We start from the raw sequence: 23006 nt of genomic DNA, 5'->3' as shown, positions 1-23006 counted from the left end.
GGTTACCATGGTAACGGAATGCCTGACTATGGGCGACGGAAGTGCGGCCTGCAGAGCCTGGCCAGGACATGGCGCCCCGCTCTCCCCGGGCTGGGATTACTGTGCTCTCCCCGCAATGCTGCCTGCTCGCCCTGCTCGTGTCCCAGGCCCTGGCCGATCTCGGAGAGTTCAGCCCCGGGCAGTCCGTGGGATCCATGCCCGTGGGAGCTGCCGCACAGGAGAGGAGGTATAGGGGGGAGTGTGGGGACGTGGCAGCTCTCAGCAGGGGCCTCCTGTCTAATACTGAGCCCCCCCCCCCATGGTCTAACACTGAGCCCCCCCCCCCCATGGTCTAATACTGAGCCCCCCCCCCCCATGGTCTAATACTGAGCCCCCCCCCCCCCCATGGTCTAATACTGAACCCCCCCCCCCCCATGGTCTAATACTGAGCCCCCCCCCCCCCATGGTCTAATACTGAGCCCCCCCCCCCATGGTCTAATACTGAGCCCCCCCCATGGTCTAATACTGAGCCCCCCCCCCATGGTCTAATACTGAGCCCCCCCCCCCATGGTCTAATACTGAGCCCCCCCCCCATGGTCTAATACTGAGCCCCCCCCCCATGGTCTAATACTGAGCCCCCCCCCCATGGTCTAATACCGATCCCCCCCCATGGTCTAATACTGAGCCCCCCCCCCATGGTCTAATACTGAGCCCCCCCCCCATGGTCTAATACTGAGCCCCCCCCCCCATGGTCTAATACTGAGCCCCCCCCCCCATGGTCTAATACTGAGCCCCCCCCCATGGTCTAATACTGAGCCCCCCCCCCATGGTCTAATACTGAGCCCCCCCCATGGTCTAATACTGAGCCCCCCCCCATGGTCTAATACTGAGCCCCCCCCCATGGTCTAATACTGAGCCCCCCCCCCATGGTCTAATACTGAGCCCCCCCCCCCCATGGTCTAATACTGAGCCCCCCCCCCATGGTCTAATACTGAGCCCCCCCCCCATGGTCTAATACTGAGCCCCCCCCCCATGGTCTAATACTGAGGCCCCCCCCCCCCCATGGTCTAATACTGAGGCCCCCCCCCCCCATGGTCTAATACTGAGCCCCCCCCCATGATCTAATACTGAGCACCCCCCATGGTCTAATACTGAGCCCCCCCTCAGGGTCTAATATTGAGCCCCCTCATGGTCTAATATTGAGCCCCCCCATGGTCTAATACTGAGCCACCCCCCCCATGGTCTAATACTGAGCCCCCCCTCCCCATGGTCTAATACTGAGCCCCCCCTCCCCATGGTCTAATACTGAGCCCCCCCTCCCCATGGTCTAATACTGAGCCCCCCCCATGGTCTAATACTGAGCCCCCCCCATGGTCTAATACTGAGCCCCCCCCCATGGTCTAATACTGAGCCCCCCCCCATGGTCTAATACTGAGCCCCCCCCCCCCATGGTCTAATACTGAGCCCCCCCCCCCATGGTCTAATACTGAGCCCCCCCCCCATGGTCTAATACTGAGCCCCCCCCCATGGTCTAATACTGAGCCCCCCCCCCATGGTCTAATACTGAGCCCCCCCCCCCATGGTCTAATACTGAGCCCCCCCCCCCCATGGTCTAATACTGAGCCCCCCCCATGGTCTAATACTGAGCCCCCCCCCATGGTCTAATACTGAGCCCCCCCCCCATGGTCTAATACTGAGCCCCCCCCCCATGGTCTAATACTGAGCCCCCCCCCCATGGTCTAATACTGAGCCCCCACCCCCCATGGTCTAATACTGAGCCCCCCCCCCATATGGTCTAATACTGAGCCCCCCCCCATATGGTCTAATACTGAGCCCCCCCCCATGGTCTAATACTGAGCCCCCCCCCCATGGTCTAATACTGAGCCCCCCCTCATGGTCTAATATTGAGCCCCCCCATGGTCTAATACTGAGCCCCCCCATGGTCTAATACTGAGCCCCCCCCCCCCCCATGGTCTAATACTGAGCCCCCCTCCCCATGGTCTAATACTGAGCCCCCCTCCCCATGGTCTAATACTGAGCCCCCCCCCCCCATGGTCTAATACTGAGCCCCCCCCCCCCATGGTCTAATACTGAGCCCCCCCCCCCATGGTCTAATACTGAGCCCCCCCCCCATGGTCTAATATTGAGCCCCCCCCCCCATGGTCTAATACTGAGCCCCCCCCCATGGTCTAATACTGAGCCCCCCCCCCATGGTCTAATACTGAGCCCCCCCCCCATGGTCTAATACTGAGCCCCCCCCCCCATGGTCTAATACTGAGCCCCCCCCCCCATGGTCTAATACTGAGCCCCCCCCCCATGGTCTAATACTGAGCCCCCCCCATGGTCTAATACTGAGCCCCCCCCCATGGTCTAATACTGAGCCCCCCCCCCATGGTCTAATACTGAGCCCCCCCCCCATGGTCTAATACTGAGCCCCCCCCCCCCATGGTCTAATACTGAGCCCCCCCCCCCATGGTCTAATACTGAGGCCCCCCCCATGGTCTAACACTGAGGCCCCCCCCATGGTCTAATACTGAGCCCCCCCCCATGGTCTAATACTGAGCCCCCCCCCATGGTCTAATACTGAGCCCCCCCCCCATGGTCTAATACTGAGCCCCCCCCCCCCATGGTCTAATACTGAGCCCCCCCCCATGGTCTAATACTGAGCCCCCCCCCCATGGTCTAATACTGAGCCCCCCCCCCCATGGTCTAATACTGAGCCCCCCCCCCCATGGTCTAATACTGAGCCCCCCCCCATGGTCTAATACTGAGCCCCCCCCCCGTCTAATACTGAGCCCCCCCCCCATGGTCTAATACTGAGCCCCCCCCCCCATGGTCTAATACTGAGCCCCCCCCCATGGTCTAATACTGAGCCCCCCCCATGGTCTAATACTGAGCCCCCCCCCCATGGTCTAATACTGAGCCCCCCCCCATGGTCTAATACTGAGCCCCCCCCCATGGTCTAATACTGAGCCCCCCCCATGGTCTAATACTGAGCCCCCCCCCCCATGGTCTAATACTGAGCCCCCCCCCCATGGTCTAATACTGAGCCCCCCCCCCATGGTCTAATACTGAGCCCCCCCCATGGTCTAATACTGAGCCCCCCCCATGGTCTAATACTGAGCCCCCCCCCCATGGTCTAATACTGAGCCCCCCCCCCCATGGTCTAATACTGAGCCCCCCCCCCCCATGGTCTAATACTGAGCCCCCCCCCATGGTCTAATACTGAGCCCCCCCCATGGTCTAATACTGAGCCCCCCCCATGGTCTAATACTGAGCCCCCCCCATGGTCTAATACTGAGCCCCCCCCCATGGTCTAATACTGAGCCCCCCCCCCATGGTCTAATACTGAGCCCCCCCCCATGGTCTAATACTGAGCCCCCCCCCCATGGTCTAATACTGAGCCCCCCCCCCATGGTCTAATACTGAGCCCCCCCCCATGGTCTAATACTGAGCCCCCCCCCCATGGTCTAATACTGAGCCCCCCATGGTCTAATACTGAGCCCCCCCCATGGTCTAATACTGAGCCCCCCCATGGTCTAATACTGAGCCCCCCCCATGGTCTAATACTGAGCCCCCCCCCATGGTCTAATACTGAGCCCCCCCCATGGTCTAATACTGAGCCCCCCCCCCATGGTCTAATACTGAGCCCCCCCCCATGGTCTAATACTGAGGCCCCCCCCCCATGGTCTAATACTGAGGCCCCCCCCCATGGTCTAATACTGAGCACCCCCCATGGTCTAATACTGAGCCCCCTCTCATGGTCTAATATTGAGCCCCCCCATGGTCTAATACTGAGCCCCCCCCCCCATGGTCTAATACTGAGCCCCACCCCCATGGTCTAATACTGAGCCCCCCCCATGGTCTAATACTGAGCCCCCCCCCCCCCATGGTCTAATACTGAGCCCCCCCCCCCCCCATGGTCTAATACTGAGCCCCCCCATGGTCTAATACTGAGCCCCCCATGGTCTAATACTGAGCCCCCCCCCATGGTCTAATACTGAGCCCCCCCCCATGGTCTAATACTAAGCCCCCCCCCCCCCCCATGGTCTAATACTGAGCCCCCCCCCATGGTCTAATACTGAGCCCCCCCCATGGTCTAATACTGAGCCCCCCCCCCCATGGTCTAATACTGAGCCCCCCCCCCATGGTCTAATACTGAGCCCCCACCCCCCATGGTCTAATACTGAGCCCCCCCCCCATATGGTCTAATACTGAGCCCCCCCCCATGGTCTAATACTGAGCCCCCCCCCATGGTCTAATACTGAGCCCCCCCCATGGTCTAATACTGAGCCCCCCCTCATGGTCTAATATTGAGTCCCCCCTCATGGTCTAATATTGAGCCCCCCCCCCATGGTCTAATACTGAGCCCCCCCCCCATGGTCTAATACTGAGCCCCCCCCCCATGGTCTAATACTGAGCCCCCCCCCCCATGGTCTAATACTGAGCCCCCCCCCCATGGTCTAATACTGAGCCCCCCCCCCCCCATGGTCTAATACTGAGCCCCCCCCCCCCCATGGTCTAATACTGAGCCCCCCCCCCCATGGTCTAATACTGAGCCCCCCCCCATGGTCTAATACTGAGCCCCCCCCATGGTCTAATACTGAGCCCCCCCCATGGTCTAATACTGAGCCCCCCCCATGGTCTAATACTGAGCCCCCCCCCCCATGGTCTAATACTGAGCCCCCCCCCCATGGTCTAATACTGAGCCCCCCCCATGGTCTAATACTGAGCCCCCCCCATGGTCTAATACTGAGCCCCCCCCCCCATGGTCTAATACTGAGGCCCCCCCCCCCCCATGGTCTAATACTGAGCCCCCCCCCATGGTCTAATACTGAGCCCCCCCCCCATGGTCTAATACTGAGGCCCCCCCCCCATGGTCTAATACTGAGGCCCCCCCCATGGTCTAATACTGAGCCCCCCCCATGGTCTAATACTGAGCCCCCCCCCCATGGTCTAATACTGAGCCCCCCCCATGGTCTAATACTGAGCCCCCCCCCCCATGGTCTAATACTGAGCCCCCCCCCCATGGTCTAATACTGAGCCCCCCCCCCCATGGTCTAATACTGAGCCCCCCCCCCATGGTCTAATACTGAGCCCCCCCCCCCATGGTCTAATACTGAGCCCCCCCCCCCATGGTCTAATACTGAGCCCCCCCCCCCATGGTCTAATACTGAGCCCCCCCCCCCATGGTCTAATACTGAGGCCCCCCCCCCATGGTCTAATACTGAGCCCCCCCCCCCCCCATGGTCTAATACTGAGGCCCCCCCCCCATGGTCTAATACTGAGGCCCCCCCCCCCATGGTCTAATACTGAGGCCCCCCCCCATGGTCTAATACTGAGCCCCCCCCATGGTATAATACTGAGCCCCCCCCCATGGTCTAATACTGAGCCCCCCCCCCATGGTCTAATACTGAGCCCCCCCCCCCATGGTCTAATACTGAGCCCCCCCCATGGTCTAATACTGAGCCCCCCCCATGGTCTAATACTGAGCCCCCCCCCATGGTCTAATACTGAGCCCCCCCCCCCCATGGTCTAATACTGAGCCCCCCCATGGTCTAATACTGAGTCCCCCCCCATGGTCTAATACTGAGCCCCCCCCCCATGGTCTAATACTGAGCCCCCCCCCCCCCCCATGGTCTAATACTGAGCCCCCCCCCATGGTCTAATACTGAGCCCCCCCCATGGTATAATACTGAGCCCCCCCCCATGGTCTAATACTGAGCCCCCCCCCATGGTCTAATACTGAGCCCCCCCCCCCATGGTCTAATACTGAGCCCCCCCCCCCCCATGGTCTAATACTGAGCCCCCCCCATGGTCTAATACTGAGCCCCCCCCCCATGGTCTAATACTGAGCCCCCCCCCCCCATGGTCTAATACTGAGCCCCCCCCCCCCATGGTCTAATACTGAGCCCCCCCATGGTCTAATACTGAGTCCCCCCCCCCCCCCCCCCCCCCATGGTCTAATACTGAGCCCTGCCACCCAGAACAGGAATGGCTAGCTTACTGCAGGCATGGCTAGCTTATTGCAATAATGGCTATTGACTTACTGCAATAATAGTTATCTCAGTAATGGCTATCTTACTGCAATAATAGTTATCTCAGTAATGGCTATCTTACTGCAATTATGGCTATTAACCTATCGCAGTAATGGCTATCTTACTGCAATTATGGCTATTAACCTATCGCAGTAATGGCTATCTTACTGCAATTATGGCTATTAACCTATCGCAGTAATGGCTATCTTACTGCAATTATGGCTATCACTTATCGCAGTTATGGCTATCTTACTGCAATGATGGCTATCACTTATCGCAGTTATGGCTATTTTACTACAATTATGGTTATTACTTATCACAGTTATGGCTATCTTTATTTATTTATAAAATATTTTACCAGGAAAGATACATTTATTTTTTTCTCTCGTTTTCAAGTATGTCCTGGGTTCACAAAACATTGCATTGATATAATAGGCTACAATAAAATACAAAAACAATATTTAACCCCTTCGTGATGAATGACGGACCCGGTTCGTCATGCCGTTGAAGCAGTTAACACCGGATGACCCAGTCCGTCATGCTCTAAAGTTAACCCCAGTTCACGGTGATTGCGGGGTTAACGCTCCTCCGGTCTGCCTCTGTATTCGAGGCAGACTGGGAGCACCCGATCGCTCTGACAGGCTGTGCGAAGTGCAGGGAGACAGATCAGTGATGATCTTCTCCCTGTTAAAAAAAAAAGTAAACAGATCCCACCCTGCTTACCCAGTTTAGGAAAGTTTAAAAAATGTAATAAGCAAAAAAAAAGTTTAAAAACGAGTTTTAAAAAGTTTCAAAAAGGAAAAAAAATACATTTAAATATGCTCATTACCACTACACCTGGAACAAACGAGAAAAAAGTGATCCCACGCTAAGGTTCAAAATATGTCTTTTGAATTACCCCAGGGTGTATTCTTTAATAAATAGTATGTGTTTGTGGGGATGTTTGAATAACCAACCAGCTAAACTACTCCAAAACGGAACATGGACACAGCGTAAAACTTCAAAGTTAGAAAAAAACTGAAGAAACTGGCGTAGACTTAGCTTATCGGTTGCTTTTGTTTACAATGACTGTGTGGTATTAGGTTTCGGCCTATGTAATTGCGGCATGCTACAGGACTTGCGCATTGTACTGAGTGATAGTGCTATAGTAGAATAAGGTAAAACTATATACAGAATAGAGTAAAACTATATACATTGTGGGTTTCTTGGTAGGATCTCACTGTGAGTATGAGTGCTTGGTGCTATCAGTGAATCGTTTTTGTAACAGTTTGGGTATGGAGGAGATGAACCAGTATGAGGAGTGGTTGACCTTGCTTCCTCTCCCCTTGGTCTGTCTCTTTCCCCCCAATTGCCTCCCCTCTCCTTCTCCCACCCCCTCTTCCTTCTACCCCTCTTAGAAATTCACCCATTCTCCCTCCACCTCCAGTCAAAGTCTTGTCCTATACTCTGCCGTGCGAGGAGACTTATGTTTCCCACCTCATTCTGGTGTTTAAGATGCAATGTCTCGCTTGTTTCTGAGGCATGGTCATAATTTCATAATCAAGATTTGTGGTTATCTGCTGTGTTAGGTGGCTTTGCAGAGGCATCTCTGTAGATTTCCATGCCTTAGCTATGAGCGTGTCGGCAGCAATCAAGATGTGGAAGAGTAGTGTGGAGTTTGATTTGTTATATTTATTTAGTGTCATGAAGAGCAAGCACAATTCCGGAGAAAGGTGATTGGTTGCTGCAGGACTTCTGAAGCCATTCTACCCGCCATCTCCCAATATGGCTGAATTTTAGCACATGCCCACCATATGTGGTACATGGTCCCCCTTCCAGTAAAGCACCTCCAACAGTGGTTGATGGCACCCGCATATATTCTGGCAAGTCTGGCTGGTACCATATACCAGCGGTATTGTAGTTTCCGCATAAATTCTAGGTGCGATGTGCCTCTGTGTGCTAGGAACGCCCTTTTCCAGTCGCTTGTGTCAAACTTTTGGCCCAAGTCTGTCTGCCATGTCTGAATGTGCGTGTCCACTGTGCCTCCACCCTGGCCGTTCAGTAGATTGTAGGTCATGGAGAGGTTTTTTCGGGGTGTGCGGGAAGCCATGCAAGCCCATTCAAAATCATGCAACTTTTAAGTATTAATTTGTTAGTTACTCAATCTTTATATCCAGAATTACATTTATTTACCACCAACTACATACGGTAATTTTAAATGTAAACAAGTGAATGTAGGGATTGGTTTATATCACGGCAGTCAATGAAATTAAATTAACACAGTTAAAAAAACTTTATATTCTAAAACATGTTAATGTGGTTATATAATAAGGATAAATTTGGGTGATAAGCCTAAATTAAAGTGGAGCGCTTTTAACCCCTTAAGACCGCAGCCAAATGTACAAGTTGTGAACCAAAAAAAACGTAAACAAACCACAGATTTTGACTATATGTAGGTTCAACAATAATTTACCTCTTTCATATTAAATGCACCCACACTTATTATATATCATTTTGTTCAGGGGAAACAGGGCTTTCATTTAACATCAAATATTTAGGTATGGAACATAACGTAATATGAATAAAATATAAAAAAAATGAGAGAAAATATGATTTTTTTTAAATTTTCTTAGTTCTATGTGACATTCTAACTGTGAATGTCATAATACTGTTTGCTTTTACTGCAATAAAATACACATATTTGTATTCAGCGATGTCTCACGTGTAAAACAGTACCCCCTATGTACAGGTTTTATGGTGTTTTGGGAAGTTACAGGGTCAAATATAGCATGTTACACTTTTCAGTTTTTTCACATTGAAATTTGCCAGTTTGGTTACGTTGCCTTTGAGACTGTATGGTAGCCCAGGAATGAAAATTACCCCCATGATGGCATACCATTTGCAAAAGTAGACAACCCAAGGTATTGCAAATTGGGTATGTCCAGTCTTTTTTAGTAGCCACTTGGTCACAAACACTAGCCAAAGTTAACGTTAATATTTGTTTGTGTGTGAAAAATGCAAAAAACTAATTTGAAAGCCAATTTTGGCCAGTGTTTATGACTAAGTGGCTACTAAAAAAGACTGAACATACCCCATTTGCAATACCTTGGGTTGTCTACTTTTGCAAATGGTATGCCATTATGGAGGTAATTCTTATTTCTGGGCTACTATACGGTCTCAAAGCCAACGTAACCAATCTGGCGAATTTCATTGTGAAAAAACTGAAACGCAAGCCTTATATTTGACTCTGTAACTTTTGAAAACACCCTAAAACCTGTACATGAGGGGTACTGTTATACTCAGGAGACTTTGCTGAACACAAATATTTGTGTTTCAAAACAGTAAAAAGTATGACAGCAAAAATATCGTCAGTGTAAGTGCCGTTTGTGTGCGAAAAATGCAATAAATTTCACTTTCCCTGACGATATCATTGTTGTAATAAATTTTACGGTTTTGAAACACAAATATTTGTATTCAGCGATGTCTCCCGAGTAAAACAGTAACCCCCTTGTACAGGTTTTATAGTGTCTTGGAAAGTTATAGGGTTAAATATAGTGCTAGCAAATTAAATTCCCTATACTTTCGGCCTGGGTTGTTAGGCAGGTCCTGCAAATTGTAATTAATAAAAGGACCTAATTATGTAAAATTATTACATAAATATATATGTAAAATTATTATATATACACGTGTGTGTGTGTGTGTGTATATATATATATATATATAATTTTTTTACTATTATTTTTTATTTATATATAGTTATACATATAGTGATGTATACGTATATACTTGGGTATATACATATATATATATATATATATATATATATATATATATATATATATATATTTCGTTCTACGTGTATTTTGATATATATATATATATATATATTAATATCAAAATACAGTTAGAACGAAATTACACACATATATATATATATATATATATATATTTTTTTACGTATTTACATATTTTTTATTATAATATATATATATATATATATATATATATATATATTATATATATATAATTATAATTATGTATATATTTAATCAATATCCTTCTACGTGTATTTTGATATTAATATATATATATATATATATATATATATAATTATATATATAAATATTAAAATACACTTAGTGTATGTGTAAATGTGTGCATATATATATATATATATATATATATATATATATATATAGATCATATATATAATATATATATATATAAATGATGTAAGTGTATTTTATTTTTAACTTTAATTTTTTTTTTTTTTTTTTTTACTTTAAGGGGTTAATAGGGGAGGAGAGGGGCAGAGACAGTGTCAGCCAGTGATTTTACATCACTGGCTGACACACAGGATCAGTGATCACAGTGACTGCCTGTCACTGTGATCACCTCCTGCAGATCGCGGTAATTGGCCACAGGGGGAGTGCCTGGGTGGCCAGGCATGCCCCCCACCGCGATCTGCAGGGGGATCCTGCCTGCAATTACTATGGGTCAGCCAATAGGCTGACACATAGTAACTCTGATCGCAGTGACAGGCTCTCCCTGCGATCATACTCTGCAGATCGCGGTCACTGACCGCAGGGGGACTGCCTGGGGGGCCAGGCATGTCCCCCGACTGCGATCTGCAGAGTGAAAATGTGGCCGGCTCCATGTGTCAGCCGATTTTAAAATCGGCTGACACATGGTAAATACCGATCGCAGTGACAGCCTGTCACTGCGATCGGAAGCTGCAGACCGCGGTCCCCAGGCACAGGGGGGCTGCCTGGGGGGCCAGGCATGCCCCCCGACCGCGATCTGCAGCGCCCATGTTCCGCCGGCCACGTGGGGGGTAAGAACGCCCAGGACGTACCATGCCGTCCTGCGGCGTTTAGAGCCGCCCAAATAAGGACGGCATGGTACGTCCTGCGGTCTTAAGGGGTTAAAGGAAAAAGTTATAAACATGCAAAAACAGCTTACCCCTCAATAATGCAATACAGCAGGGGGTGTACCGCCAAACACCCCCTGCTGTATTGTATTATTGAGGGGCAAGCTATATTTGCATGTTTATAACTTTTTCTTTGAAAACCGCTCCACTTTAATTTAGGCTTATCACCTATGTACCACCTTTTTACAGTACCGTTCTAGGTGTGGAGATTAGGTATTCCCACACGAGTGTTTTAGAGCTGCTTGTTTTTCACATATGTATTTGTAAGGGCAATATATAAACAAGAGAAATCTCAATGTATCCATCCTGGTAAAATATTATGTAAATAAATATACACACTCTTTCCTTATTAGTAAGGATCACCCTGTTTTATGGTAATGCTGTTATTTGCAGCATTGCTCAAATGAGTTTACAGTGCAAGTATAAATGATCATTTCCACATACCCCCTCTGGATGGAAAAAATAACCAGTGAAAGCTGGTCTAGGTTACCATTGGGACACAGAAAAGCTGGTGGCTTCTTTATGGACTCTGGAGGAATTAACTCTGATCGGCACAGAAAACTGCAGATTGTTCTGTAATTCTGGGTGTAGTTACATATTTTTGTATTCACGAAGTTTCAAACATTTGCAATTTAATGTTTTCACATGTTTAAGCTATTAAATGAAATTAATATGTTGTTCTGGGCTACCTAATGTCAGTTCTCCCACTGTGTGCTTCCTCCTAGAATATTCAATTTGTTTTAATGAAGATCTCCCTATGAAATGTGCACATATGGAGATTAACTCCTTTGCTGCCACAGGTGTAACCTCAGCATGTAACAAGAGTTCCGGGCTGGCTAGTATCAGTAATGTGCAAAATTGGTGTGTCATGCATGGCCACCTGTGTAATCCCCATAGTCCTCCCTCCCTGTCCTTCCTACCCCTCTGGCGAGGTGAAGTGATGTAGCTAAGGATGATATGGCTGAGGGGAGATCTTGGCCTCTGCGATGGAAAGGACGTGAATTTAAACTCTCTTCTTTTTTTGGGGAAGGGACCACTACAGAAAGGGTTGCTCTAACTAAAGACAGTGTTTTTTATATAAACACTGTTTTTGTGTTGGAGTAACCCTTTAAGGGGTAAATGAAGTGTAGACAAAACTGTATATGGCAGATGTAGTCAACTATTTATTCTTACACTTTGATTATAAATATTTATTTTGTTTGCCTTGTAGGTACTTGTTGTATGATGTGAATCCTCCAGAAGGTTTTAACCTGCGCAGGGATGTATATATTCGGATGGCCTCACTTCTTAAAACCTTACAGAAAAGTGAAGACTGGGTGCTAGTCATTCCTCCCTGGGGTCGCCTTTATCATTGGCAGAGTCCTGACATTCACCAGGTTCGGATTCCATGGGCAGAATTCTTCGAACTTAAAAGCCTTAACCAAAATATCCCTGTTATTGAATATGAAGATTTTTTGGCAGGTAAATATTTCAGTTTGTGTATTTTTTTATTTTTTTTAAATAATTATTATTTTGTATTTGTTTTGTAGCTTTGACTAATCACATCTTTGCTTCACCTACTGAATAAAGTACACAGTACCTACAATATGGTGAGATAGCCTGGTGAATTAGAAGTCCAGCTGTAATATCTCTAGTCATTTTTTCTTTTTCTTTTTTTTTTTTTTTTTTTTTTTAAACCTCAATGTCAAAGGTGTGATTCTCAGCTGAGTAAGCTTGGACTTTTATCCTCCTGAGATTGCTGAAATGAATATCGTAAAGTTTGATAAGATCTATAGCCCCAAATCCCAAGACCTATTTAAAAACTACTGAAATATTGTTTTCTTCCTTGCCTGCTTGAAAAACAACTTTTGTAAAGTGGGATATCACAGCAAATATTAGGCTAAACACTCTCCACTAGAATTAGGTGACGGGAGAGTTTTTCCAATTTTGCTACTTTGAATTAAAATGTAAAATTTGTGACAATTCATTGTTTATTTAAACAGCGCTGTCCTTTTTCAGCTCTAAATCTAACAGCTCCCAGTCTGATCTCTTAAACATATTCATTTTCCAGAATCTGGAGGTCCTTTTATTGAACAGGTTTATGTCTTGCAAGGCTATGCAGAGGGATGGAAGGAAGGGACGTGGGAAGAAAAGGTGGATCAGAGACCATGCATAGATCAGCTCATGTACTCTGAAGACAAACACGGATACTACAGGTAGCAGAATGTTGCTGAATGTTATATTGTTTGTTTGTTTTGGGTGAAAACAAAAGATGAACTGTATATTTTGCAGTAAGTTTATCGAATTGAAGGTTGTGGAAGGTTCACTGCTAATTAAATTGCAAAAAAAGTTGATTAAACCTGATAATTCGTGCCATCATGGCAATATTAGGTTGAATGCTGTCCTTAAAATGTGTTTTTCAAGTGTTGATATTAAAACTGTGTTTCTCATGGAATCAATTAAACTACCGGTAATAAGTTATATGTTGCTTGCATAATGGGAAGAATGTCAAGAGGAGAGGTGAGCTGCACACTATGCATGTGCAGTTTGAGGTTTTGCAGATGTATAAACAATGTAATACACACAAAAGAATATGGCTTACATTTCAAATGTCGGTTATCAACTCCCTGATAGCCACTGCGTTGTGAATAAAGCTCTTGTTTGTTCTGTTAATTGAAGTCCTAAGCCAGGGGTAGGCAACCTTTTAGCAGCACTGTGCCGATATAGGATTGTGATGTCCCGTAGCATGCCGATCCTATTTTTTTAAATTGGTGTGTGTATGCTGCCGTATTCTGCTTGTTATTTTTACTGTTATTGCTTTGTATCGTTGTATTTGTGCGTATATGAGCTTTTATATTGTATATGTTCATTAGTAGTTTATGGTATCGTGTATGATACATATGAATGTGGGCTGTGTATGAGGGCTGCTTGTGGAATTGTGTGTGGATGGATATGTCACATTGTGTGTTTGGTAGTGTGTGGGGGCTGTTTGGGGTATTGCACATGAGAGGCTGCATGTGGGGTTGTGTGCATGTATGTATATTGTTAGTGGTGTTGCGTTTGTGGGGATTGTGTGTTGTGTGTGTGGGCTGTTCATATTATTTGTATGAGGGGGAGGGTTATTCTACATTTCTGTGTATATCTAGCAGTGTGGGTGGGTTCCAGTGGGGACCAGGCTGGCCAGGTACAGGTCAAGGACAGGAGCTGCGATAGCTGTCGAGGGCTGCTCTACTACAGTGTGGATTCACATTCATAAGTGCTGGGAGGAAGTGATCTGAGATCACTTCCTCTATGTGCTGCAATGCATAAATTGAGGATTGTCCTTCACCACCTCTTCATATTAGCAGATATCTGAAGTTTTACTGGGACTCCTGATAGGCCAGAGTGCGTTTGGCTCTAGCAGCCTTGAGTGCCGTGCAAAGACACCACGAGTGCCGTGCATGGCACTAGTGCCGTAGGTTGCCTACCCCTGTCCTAAGCCATAAATTAAGTTTTTAAATATCCGGGCTGAAACTAATTTCATCTTGTTCTATTGTTATTTTAGAGGCTGGTTTTGGGGCTATGAGGAGACAAGAGGTTTAAATGTCACATGCTTATCCGTACAGGGCTCCGCTTCTATTATGGCCAACATACTGTTGAACACAACAGCAAGGTGAGGAGTAAGACTCACTAATTATTGTAAATAACAAGCATCTTAAACAGAGACTAAACAATAATATAGTTATCTCCACTTCTTATAGGACCATAATGTTAGACAGAGCTGAGAATCTTCTACATGATCACTATGGGGGCAGAGATTATTGGAATGTACGTACGTAAGTAACTCCCTACTACCCCAGTATATGCTGATCACAGTAGAAGCAGAAATTAAAATATGACCAACGTCATGCAATAAAGTCGAGTTATTCCTGTCCTGACCACCAGAGCTGTGTATTTTTAAAATTTTGCCAGAGAGACTTGCATTACAAATATTGATAGCCTCTCTAAAACAAATGAACAACAAATGATCCCTCTCTAAAACAACTACATATTCAGTTGAGTAAAACCCTTAACACGAGTAGCTTTTTAGTGTTTTTATTCCTCAACTCATGTAAATATCACATAGACATAGTACAATATGTCTTAAAGAAAAACAATTCCAGTTAAAGAATAATATTCAGCTGTATTTGCAGACAGGCTTTTTTTTTTTTTTTCTTCTCATTTCAGGCACGGCGCAGTATGGTTTTTGCTCAGCATCTGCGAATAGTGGGGGATGAATTTCGTGCCAACGTCTTGCAATCTAATGATGAGGCTGACAAGACCATATTTGTTGAGGATTGGACAAGAGTAAAGGTGATGCATGTTACATCCTTATGACAGAAAAAGGTCTTGTAACTCGAGGTACACAGGAGCAGGACTTTCATGGAAATTGGATCTGCAGGGTTCCGATCTTGACATTTGAAATTTTCAGATGCCAGTCAACCTAGTTCTGGTTTTGCCTTCACATTAGATTTCGGTGACAGTCTCCTCCCTCTATTAGCCGGTAATCCTCACCCCCTATCTCTCCTTAGTACATAGCATACATACCTCCCCCCCAAACCTATGTACAAAGGAGAGATAGGGGTGAGTGTTACCAGCTAGGAGACTGTCACCGAAATCTAATGTGAAGGCAAAACCAGAACTAGGTTGACTGGCATCTGAAAATTTCAAATGTCAAGATCGGAACCCTGCAGATCCAATGTCCGTGAAAGTCCTGCTCCTGTGTATGCTGCAGGTTCTACCTTTCCTTTTGGAAAGCCTCTTACAGTTCTAAATTATCTCAGAAAATATTGTTCTCATTGGCCAGTCCAGCCAAAGGCAGCACAGCACGAGAATCTAGGGATTATCTACTTAATACGAAAATATCATCTACTGTGTGCGCAATCGCCATATTCCTTTTCTATTTCTATATGTAAGTGTTTTTTAGTGACTATACACTTTGGTGATTTTTTTTTGGATGCTGCACTGGTTTTATTTGAGATATTTTAATTGTTTTAGCGCCATCTTTTTATCTCTATATTCTTTGTGTTTAAGAATGCAAAATGGTTAGGAATTTTGAAGAAGTAAAATAAATAAATATATTGTATTAATGTTTTTATTTACAGATTTTCTTTTGGTGGAGAGGAGCATGTGTAATAATTTTTTTTTGTATATTTTTGTTTTTTATAAACATCAAAACAATATCTACTGAAAGTGTTAATGTTATACTGGCAAACAGAGGAAATATGTTATCTTTTTCCCAGGCAAAGCCAAACATGGCATCAGGGGGTCCTTACCTTGCTGTCCACCTTAGGAGGAAAGACTTTATTTGGGGCCACAGAGAGGATGTGCCTAGCCTTCGGAAGGCAGCAGAAGAAATTCACAGTCTTTTGAAGAAGCTCAAGCTCAAAAAAGTATTTGTAGCCACAGATGCTGACCGAGAAGGTACCATTTGTTATCTCAGTACAATTTGTTTCCCATATACCACAGTTCCTCATTGTTTAGCTTTTGTGGCTCCTCACTGATCGCTCAAAGTAAGCCACATGATTCACCTGTAGCACATGTCCCACCTGCAGAAAGCAGTATCCACAACTGCTGCAGCCTTTCAAGGGGGAGATATAGTAGTGATTGCCCAGGCAGTGAGCCAGCTCAGGAGCCACTAATCTTTGGACACAGGCACTGTGCTCTGTGTGCGGAAAAAGAGATGATGTATGACGTGACGTATATCCCCATCCCATCTACAGAGCAGATTGAAGACTCTTACTATATGCCTACCTGTAGATCAACTCCCATCCCACTCAGCCACACTACCAAGTACACAATTTCATTTTAAATATATTTAAAAAAATACTAACAAGTAATAAATTATTGATTAAGGTAATGATGTCAAGAGGAGGGAGGGTGACACAGAAGGGATATAAGTAAAGAAACAAGTTAGGCTACGGAGGGAGTCTCCAGGGGTATATAAACTGGGAATATCAGACCTTAAGCCCCTCTGAAAAGCTCTATGCTAACATTTCAATGTTGTCTGCACTGTTTGTTTAAATGTTATGCTTTCTGTAGGAAGAAATTAACTAAACTGGTAGACCACATGAATTTGGGGTAAATGTGACTGTCCTGTTTGCTTTCTCCTGCCACGGTGGCTCCTTTAGTAAAATAGTATGTGACACTACCCTACATTTATGTTTGTAATATAATCTCTGACACTTTGGCTTTTAAAATGATCTAAACACAATATATTGTATCTTCTTGGCATGCATTTGAGTCCATCACAGAAAGCAATTTCCACAGTTTGACATGATCTGTCCTTCACACCTACTCCTACGAATAATAATGTTCAAAATTTATTCATGAAAATGATCGCTTGAAAACCTTTCAAACCTTTTTTCACCATAGATAGCAACCTTAAATGTCTCTAATTTCCAAGCACAAATCGTGCTTCCATTTTAAATATGAGCAGAATATCTCCACTACACTAATAATTTAGCACTAAGTCATAAAAAAAAAAAGGAAATGTTAGACAATAAAAATAGCAGTCTGTTTTGTGGACAAACTTACCTATGTACCACTGATGTTTCATCTAAGCCTAATCCTTGATCCATCGTAACCATTTGTAATTACACAAGGAACTTGTGTTATAACAGCTAGTTTTTATTTACAGATATTCAGCTGCTGGCTTTTCTGGTTGCATTCCTTATTTTGTTGAATCTTGGCTTATGCTTATTATCCACCCTAATTTGGGCAAAACCTACCTTGTATTTAATTACAAATATTATATGAAACCTGTCTGACCCAAAAAAAGGAAAATGGAAAAATAAAATAAAGAACATTTCTTAAAGAAACACTATATTGTCGGGAAATTCAAACATGTATTCCTGACCCTATGGGGCTCTCTCCCCTCCCCATCAAGCCTCCTTAAACCCCTTAAGGACCAAACTTCTGGAATAAAAGGGAATCGTGACATGTCACACATGTCATGTGTCCTTAAGGGGTTAAAAAGGTTCAAACTTGCCTTTATTGCAGCGCACCCTTACTCTGCCTCGTTGGCTGAGATCATTAAAACTGACAATATCATCCAATCCAATGATTGGGATACGCTGCCTAAATCCGCATCTCCTCATATAGATGCATTGAATCAGTGCATCTTTAAGGGGAGCGTTCAGTGCCTCCACGCAGAGTGTGAAGATGCTGAATGTCAGTGTTGACCAGGAAGCACCTCTATTGGTCGTTTGAGTGACTGCCACTAGAGGCGTCCCTAGACAAAAATGTAAACACTTTCTCCAAAAAGGCAGTGTTTACAATAAAATGCCTGCAGGGACATACTATACACAGCAGAACAACTACATTAAAGGGACACTATAGTCACCAGTGCAACTACATGTATTCCTGACCCTATAGTGTTAACACAACCATCTAGCCCCCCTGGGCCCCTCATGCCTCCATAAATATAGTAAAAAATCTTAGTGTATTCAAGCCAGAAGCTGTAAATCTGCATGCTGTTAGACTCAGGATAAAAACAAGCAGTCTGCTGACATGTGATAGCCTGATCCAATCACAGTGCTTTCCCATAGGATTGGCTGAGACTGACAAGGAGGCAGATTAGGGGCAGAGCCAGCATGATTCAAACACAGCCCTGGCCAATCAGCATCTCCTCATAGAGATGAATTGAATCAATGAATCTCTATGAGGAAAATTCAGTGTCTGCATGCAGTGGGAGGAGATACTGAATCACAGGATGCTCATGCACAGCAGATGTGAGTGGATGGAGGCATATTATGTCCCTCTGGTTCACTCTGAGTGACTGCAACTGGAGGTGTTTCTAGCTTTCAATGTAAACACTTTATTTTCTCAGAAAATACAGTGTTTACATGAGAGAGGCTGCAAGGAGCTATAGCTCTCACCTGAACAACCTCATTAAGCTAAAGTTGTTCAGGTGACCTATAGTGTCCCTTTAAACTGTAGTTGTTCTGGTTACTATAGTGTCCCTAAAATGTGCATTTATTTTTATTTATTTATTTTCTTTTTGGTTTTACCTTTTTCACTTTTGGACGAACAAGGTTTTAAATTATATTATATTCTAATTAAAAGTTGTTTTACTCAGATTATTATATATAAATAACTCTAGAGCTGTAGACCTCTGTGTTGTAAATAAGTTGTCAATTTAAGACGTTATCCCCTCACTATGAACTTCTGAACCCTCTAAGATTTGAGAACTATTTTTGGTTGGGGTGCTTATTGTGTAGATTATAGAATATGTAGCATGTCATTACATCAAGCAGAAAGGCATGCATTTAAAGCAGTGTGACTTGACAGGGTCACAGACAGAGAAGTTACACTGATTGACCAGAATAGTGCTGTAGAACAATTTATTGCATTTGTCATATTTACAATGCTGTCAGATTGGTGAAATACATTTACTTTTTTTAAGATGCTTAAGTTGCCTTGCTTTTTTTATTTGAATGCATATAGGAGAATTCCTCTCCTCCAAGTCATAACTAGCAAAGTGTGACAGTAGAATAAGATTGTGCATATGTAATCTCCCTTTTTTTACTTCTAGATCTAGAAGCTCTTAGGAAGTTGATTCCTGAGATGGTAAGATTTGAGCCGACTTGGGAAGAGCTAGAACTCTACAAGGATGGAGGAATCGCGATAATAGACCAGTGGATCTGTGCTCACGCCAGGTACTGCAGCTCTTAATGCACATCTGTAATGCAAACATGACACCGTAGCTCTTTATACACAATACCTATTTCAGCTTTTAAGTTGGTGGGTGTATGTGTGAATTTAGCTTTTTCATTAAGCCCGGATTTAATATTTTTTTGATAAACTTAAAAAAACAATATTTATTGTATATAAACAAAATATTGGCAATGTCGCAATGTCATTGTTCTCCTGGGAATCTCATGTTGAGGACCCAGGTATATAAGTGTAGCAGTTTTCCCAATAAAGCAGTTCTTTACCCTTCACTAAGTCTCGACTAGTGTTTGGGTGGAGCAGTGATACTTGATATCTGCACTGAGCTATAATAACTCGGGATATAATCACATAGGGGAGAGTGGACCTGGGCGGCGAGATTCCAGCTTATAGGCAATTAACTAATTGTGACCACTTTAAGGGAGGGTATATATACCCAGTCCGGTGATAGTAGAACTTGGTCTTGAGAAAGTCCTCTAGTAAGGACGAAACGCGTAGACAGTCTTCCCGTTATTCTGCGCTGTACCTTCTTTCCGGTCCTTCATTTGCGGTCCGGCTGTGATTTGTGGTAGCTGTCGTGATTGGAACGCTTACTTGTCCTCGTCTCGTGTCTAAGGGTTTGGCGTGCTCCCTTCACCTGCTCGGCGGTCAGGCGAACAGGGTAAGCGGCTCTGGTTGATCCCCAGGGTATTCATACTTATATATTTTTTACTCTGGGCTATCACCATTGCTACACTCCCCTCTTAGCCCAGACCCGGTAGCCTGGTTGGTTTATGAGCTCCCCTTGACAGGGATAGTGCAGGAGCTGGGGGACTGCTTATCTTTCTTTTTATATTTTTTTTACATTTTTTTTACATGTGCACATTTTTTCACCAGAAGCCACTTTACCAGTGTTCAGGGGGCCCCACACTGTGTTTATTTATTTTTTCCTAAACATCTGCTCTGGACTTTTTGTTTTGCCGGTGTATATACACTCTTGCAGTATTGATTTGATACTATTACATTGTGTCTATGTTCAATAAATGTTTTATATTTTTGACACACGGCAATATTATTAATGCTACTCACTTATTAATTTATTTTAACCCTGTGTTGCTACCAGGTCGTATTTTTTTTATTATTTGATATATTGATTGAGGTACAGTGCTTCAGTGGTCACTATTCAATATCCTTAATAAACTTATTCTGAGCACGTAGTCCGCTCAGCCAATCAGAGATCAGCGTGAGTTGGTGACATCACTCTAGTCCATAGCCAATCACTGTCCTCTTATTTCTTCCCTTGCCCCTTAGCATGACTTAGAAATATAATACAAAAAATTAAGAGTACAGGGTTTTGCTAGGGGGCTGAGTCAAGGCAGCAGCTCAACTCACTGGTCTGTAATTGCCTTGTGTTTTGTGATATGGCTAAGAGGTTAGAGTTATGCTAAAGAAAGGAGCTAAACTTTTTTTTTTTTTTTTTTTCCAACAACGATTTTAAGATAAATAAAGGTAAGGTAAGTAAAATCACCCTTACCTGCCCCCACATACCATTTTGTATTTTTTATATATAATTAAGTCGCTCCCTTGTATGTGATGCAGCCCGGCAGTTGATAATTATCATTCCTCTTGTCAGTTACCTTATATTAGTTTTGGTATTTAATAAGGATATTGCACTGTAAAAAAGAGGGAGTTATGCTGCAGAAAGATGCAAACGTAGTGTTTTTTTTGGTTTTTTTTAAGTAAAACGAAGGGTTCTGAGTGAACATTTAAGGTTGTATTGTTAACTTTTTACATTTCATGCTTCCCTCTGTGTACAGGTATTTCATAGGCACATCTGTGTCCACGTTCTCATTTCGTATTCATGAAGAAAGAGAGATCCTAGGCTTTGATCCAAAGACTACGTACAATCGATTCTGTGGGGACAAGGAGAAGAACTGTGAGCAGCCTACCCATTGGAAAATTGTATACTGAAAAACCAAATTGCTCTCAGGACAGTTTGCACCCAGAAGTAATGGAATGGAAATATAAAGCTGCTTCAGGAAAACCACAAACTCCAGTCTTCTGGTCAAACTTAAATCAACAAACCATTCTAATTATTCCTTTCAGATACACATTATGTATGTGAATACCACTGGAAAAGGAATATTACCTGTGTTCATTACCTTACAGCCACTGTGTAACCTGTACAGTGTTACATTTAAACGCCTCCATCTTTTTTAGAAAACAGAGGATGATAACATTTTTGTTTCTACAAAGAGTCAGATTGCTTTTTTTATACCTCAAATTTGTCTGTTTTTATATGTATAAAGCAATTAAAGTGTTCTGTATATATTTGTTAGTTTGCAGCAAAAGTTCTTTTTAGACCCACAATGGCAGTTAAACTGTAGCACTGCATCACCACTTGCAAAACTTGCTTTTCACTATTTGCACCACTAGATGGCACAGTTTAAACAGACTTCATATGAAATGTATTTTTTAATTGAAGAGGAAATTGGAACTATAACCATTTGCAGTATTTTTCTTTTTGGTATTAAAATATCAGTTCTTGTTAACTGGTTAAATGTTGCTTGATCCACCTTTGCAAAAGCAGAAGTATAGAGAAATTGAAGCCTGTTTTTTCTGTTTTTGAACTTTAAGGAACATTATAGTGTAAGGAATACAAACATGTAATCCTGACACTGTAGTCCTGAAATGACTGTTTAGATGACCAGTCCCCCTCCGGTCTCAGTAAAAAGGTATTTTACTCACCTTTTTTTCCCACACCGCGCCAGTCTTGCTTCATCCTATATGATCACAAACATGTATTCCTGATCCTATAGTGTTTAACCCACCATTTAGGTGGCTTGCCCCACCCTTAGGCTCCCTATAAAAATTTAAAACTCCCACATGGGAAAGCATTGGATTAGTTCAAACCGGGGCGGGGCAAAATGCCATTTTGGCCAATTAGGACCTCCTCATAGAGATGCATTGAAACAATGCATCTCTATGAGGAAAATTCAGCATCTCCATGCAGAGGGTGGGGACACTGAACGGCAAGGCTGCTTGCTATGCAGCCCTGAGCCAGGAAGCCCCTCCAGTGGCTATCGGAGGAGTGGCCACTTGTAGGTGTCCCTAGAGGCAATGTAAACACTGCAGTGTTTACATGAAAATGCCTGAAGGCAATGAATATACTCGCCAGAACAACTACATTAAGCTGTAGTTGTTCTGGTGACTATAGTGTCCCTTTAATGCTTTCCTATAGGAAAGCATTGGGAGGCTATCACATATGCACGGGAAGTAAGCACCTCCTTTAAAAGAAATGCATTGAATCAACGCATCTCTATGGGGAACATTCAGCGTCTCCATGCAGAGGGTGGAGAAGCTAAACGCCAGTGCTGCACATTATGCAGCACTGGACTAGGAATCGCCTCTAGTGTTTTGTAACCTCATAC

The 23006-nt window shown here is 44.4% G+C and overlaps 1 protein-coding gene across 1 annotated transcript; it reads left to right on the top strand.

Annotated features, from left to right (window-relative positions):
* On the top strand, nt 1-22127 carry POFUT2 (protein O-fucosyltransferase 2). The gene is made up of 9 exons (XM_063429922.1): nt 1-226; nt 12137-12387; nt 12977-13121; nt 14450-14557; nt 14646-14712; nt 15112-15237; nt 16167-16347; nt 19460-19583; nt 21393-22127. The coding sequence occupies exons 1-9, from the start codon at nt 69-71 to the stop codon at nt 21544-21546; spliced, it is 1314 nt and encodes a 437-aa protein (XP_063285992.1). The 5' UTR covers nt 1-68; the 3' UTR covers nt 21547-22127.
* Nucleotides 22128-23006: the final 879 nt, after the last annotated feature.

The sequence above is a fragment of the Pelobates fuscus genome, chromosome 8 (genome assembly GCF_036172605.1).
Source record: "Pelobates fuscus isolate aPelFus1 chromosome 8, aPelFus1.pri, whole genome shotgun sequence".
Classification (NCBI taxonomy): domain Eukaryota; kingdom Metazoa; phylum Chordata; class Amphibia; order Anura; family Pelobatidae; genus Pelobates; species Pelobates fuscus.
Note: the sequence above shows the minus strand (reverse complement) of the source record. Positions and strands in the feature narration are given on the sequence as shown.

Coding starts and splice junctions, on each gene's coding strand:
- POFUT2 (XM_063429922.1), top strand. CDS start 69: ATGGCGCCCCGCTCTCCCCGGGCTGGGATTACTGTGCTCTCCCCGCAA. Junction 14,558..14,645: donor CTGTTGAACACAACAGCAAG/GTGAGGAGTAAG, acceptor CACTTCTTATAG/GACCATAATGTTAGACAGAG. Junction 15,238..16,166: donor AGGATTGGACAAGAGTAAAG/GTGATGCATGTT, acceptor TCTTTTTCCCAG/GCAAAGCCAAACATGGCATC.